The sequence below is a fragment of the Camelina sativa genome, chromosome 20 (assembly GCF_000633955.1).
Source record: "Camelina sativa cultivar DH55 chromosome 20, Cs, whole genome shotgun sequence".
Classification (NCBI taxonomy): Eukaryota; Viridiplantae; Streptophyta; class Magnoliopsida; order Brassicales; family Brassicaceae; genus Camelina; species Camelina sativa.
In genome coordinates this window covers 2,808,358-2,810,755 of record NC_025704.1, presented here as the reverse complement: position 1 = coordinate 2,810,755, position 2,398 = coordinate 2,808,358, and the positions used below count along the sequence as shown (strand labels likewise).

The window sequence follows — 2,398 nt, the reverse complement described above, 5'->3', positions numbered from 1 at the left end:
GATCTGTCTGTAGAAGCCACTGAGGATCGTGTTACAAAGCTTGAAAGACATTCGTGATAACCCTCCATCTTTAAGCGTTTTGGGGGTCTCTGAAGCTCTTGACGCTGATAATATTCAGTCATCTGAGAATGCAAATGGTACAGACACAGCTGCAGACAGTATTGATTGGGATATTACACTTGATACTGCTGAGATAGATTGGGATGTCAGTATGGTAGAAGAAGTTGATAGTGGAAATGATCTAGGTTCATATGAAATTGTCAATGCCAGCGATATTCCTGATAATTCTCCATGTAAAGTGGAAGAAAGCCAAGGCCCTGAGGTTGATGTTTCTGAGATTTCTTGGGATGTAAGTGTTGAAACACCTCAGGTAGAAGAAATAACTGATTCGGCTATGCTGGAATCAAATCAGACACAGTTGCAAGATTCTACAACTCAAGTCTTAGGGAGTGGAGGAGAGAGGAGCCAGCTGTTGGACACAGAATATAGGAATAAGATCCTTGATGATTTGTATGAGGTACTCTTCTCCCTGACTATTTAATGCTCAGTTTAATCCTGGAGATGCTTCTTGAGAGACATTTCATATGGTTTCTCTTGTGTCAGGTCAAGGCATTTTTGAACCAGCGCTTGATAGAACTGAGAAATGAAGACACTCTGTCTTTGCAACACCACGTGCAAGCAGTTGCCCCCATGGTTCTTCAGCAGTATTCTCCTGAAATCATTGAGCCAATGGTAGTTGATATCTCCATGGCCATTTCATTGCTAACAAACAAGAAATCTCGGGATCTGATCATGATCCTCAACTCCAAAAGGTGCGTTAGGATATAGAATCTCTGCCTAGGGATTTGCAGTGAGTACCACAGCTTCTGATATATGTATTTTTGATGTTGTACAGATTCCTAGATAGGCTTGTTTCAGAGCTGGAGGAGAAGAAGCACCGTGAAGTGAAGCTAAGAGAGAGCTTGAAAGATGTGGGTAGAAGACGTATGGAGCTGCAGAATTCACTCTCGTCTATATGGCCAAAACAGGTAAGCTCAAGCTTTACTTTTCTTTGGCTAAAATGTGAACAGTGTCAGAATTATCAGAAATTTGGAACTGGAAGTGGCTATCTAACAAATTTTGTTGTTGAAATACAGGAAGCTGCACTTTCGAAAACAAGAGAACTGAAGGAGCTTTGTGAGACAAGTCTCTCTTCCATGTTTGATGGAAGACCTGTGAATATAAGAGGAGAGATCAATACATTGTTGAACGCTGGAGTTTCTGCTTAGTTTGATCTTTGGGATTGGCTAGAAAACTTAGTTTCAGAACACCAAGTGACCCTGTTTCTTACTATAGGATCTTGCCTTGTTTCAAACTCTTTTTTATTTATTTCTATCATGTACTAAGCAACATCCTTTTACAAAGACTAATATATGTATTGTCATCATATGCTAACTATTATATTGACAGTAAAAGTATCTGTGCATGAAAAAGAGATACAGTAAAATGGTCAAGAGGAGAGGTAGCTGAAGGTAGGTGAGGAGATGAAGCGTGTGCGTGTTGAGCAGAAAGATTTACTAAAAGGGTCAGTCTTGTCTGCTACACTACTGCTTGCTTCCTTGTTCTGTTTCTGTATCAGTGCAGTGAGTGCTTCCACTATTTCTGAAACCGCTGGTCTGAACTCTTTCTCTACCTGCTTATGAATGGAATGATTAGTTGTGATGTAAATGATCCTGAGTGAAGAAGCTCTAATGAGAATACCTGAGTGCATAGGGAGATAATGTCTGCGTATTGTGAGGCGACTCTTGAAGAAAATGTGCCGGCTATGCCTCCATCAATCATCTGCTCTAAGCTTCGCCTGTCATGAAGTCTGGTTGATGCCCATTTCACCAGTAGCTGTTCTCCTCGGGGTCGTGAGCTGCAACATCCATCAGAATACGTTGACAGTTTACCTTGGTTATCAATGATTAGTATTAGTATGTGAAATGCTTGCGTACCTGTCAAATGCTTTCCTTCCTGTTAACAGTTTAAAGAGAAGCACTCCCAGTGCATAAGTGTCACTCTTTGTGCCACTGCTTCCTGGTTGACCATGTTCTGGTGCTATGTAGCCCGTGTTCTGTATCGCTATCTCTGAAGCCTGCTCTTTATCTCCACTCATTAGGTCTCTCTCAGTAAAATAATCAAGTGACGCAACATCATATACTGTCTTCTTACTTACCCGAAGTTTAACACTGTTGCTTGTAAGTGGCCTTAAACTAGCAAGCCCACAATCAGCAATACGAGGTGTAAGTTCTTCGTCTAGTAAGATGTTTGTTGCTTTGAGATCGCTATGGGCTATAGGAGGGTAAAACGACGAGTGCAAATAGCTGAAAGAATTTGATTCACCAGATAGAGAAGAGTCAAAATAAATGGCTGCAAT

General features: G+C 41.1%; 2 protein-coding genes across 2 annotated transcripts in view; one reads left to right on the top strand and one right to left on the bottom strand.

Annotated features, from left to right (window-relative positions):
- The window catches only part of LOC104772144 (CDK5RAP3-like protein), a 3,243-nt gene extending 1,809 nt beyond the window's left edge, over window positions 1-1,434 (top strand). The window contains exons 7-10 of the mRNA XM_019242535.1: window positions 14-517; window positions 604-812; window positions 896-1,028; window positions 1,137-1,434. Of these exons, the coding sequence (XP_019098080.1) occupies window positions 14-517; window positions 604-812; window positions 896-1,028; window positions 1,137-1,268 (978 nt within the window). The 3' untranslated portion in view covers window positions 1,269-1,434. The remainder of the gene's footprint in view (window positions 1-13; window positions 518-603; window positions 813-895; window positions 1,029-1,136) is intronic.
- The window catches only part of LOC104768887 (protein STRUBBELIG-RECEPTOR FAMILY 2-like), a 4,817-nt gene continuing 3,758 nt past the window's right edge, over window positions 1,340-2,398 (bottom strand). Inside the window, exons 13-16 of the mRNA XM_010492962.1 lie at window positions 2,198-2,345; window positions 1,977-2,116; window positions 1,741-1,897; window positions 1,340-1,672 (exon numbers count right to left, since the gene is read on the bottom strand). Of these exons, the coding sequence (XP_010491264.1) occupies window positions 1,490-1,672; window positions 1,741-1,897; window positions 1,977-2,116; window positions 2,198-2,345 (628 nt within the window). The 3' untranslated portion in view covers window positions 1,340-1,489. The remainder of the gene's footprint in view (window positions 1,673-1,740; window positions 1,898-1,976; window positions 2,117-2,197; window positions 2,346-2,398) is intronic.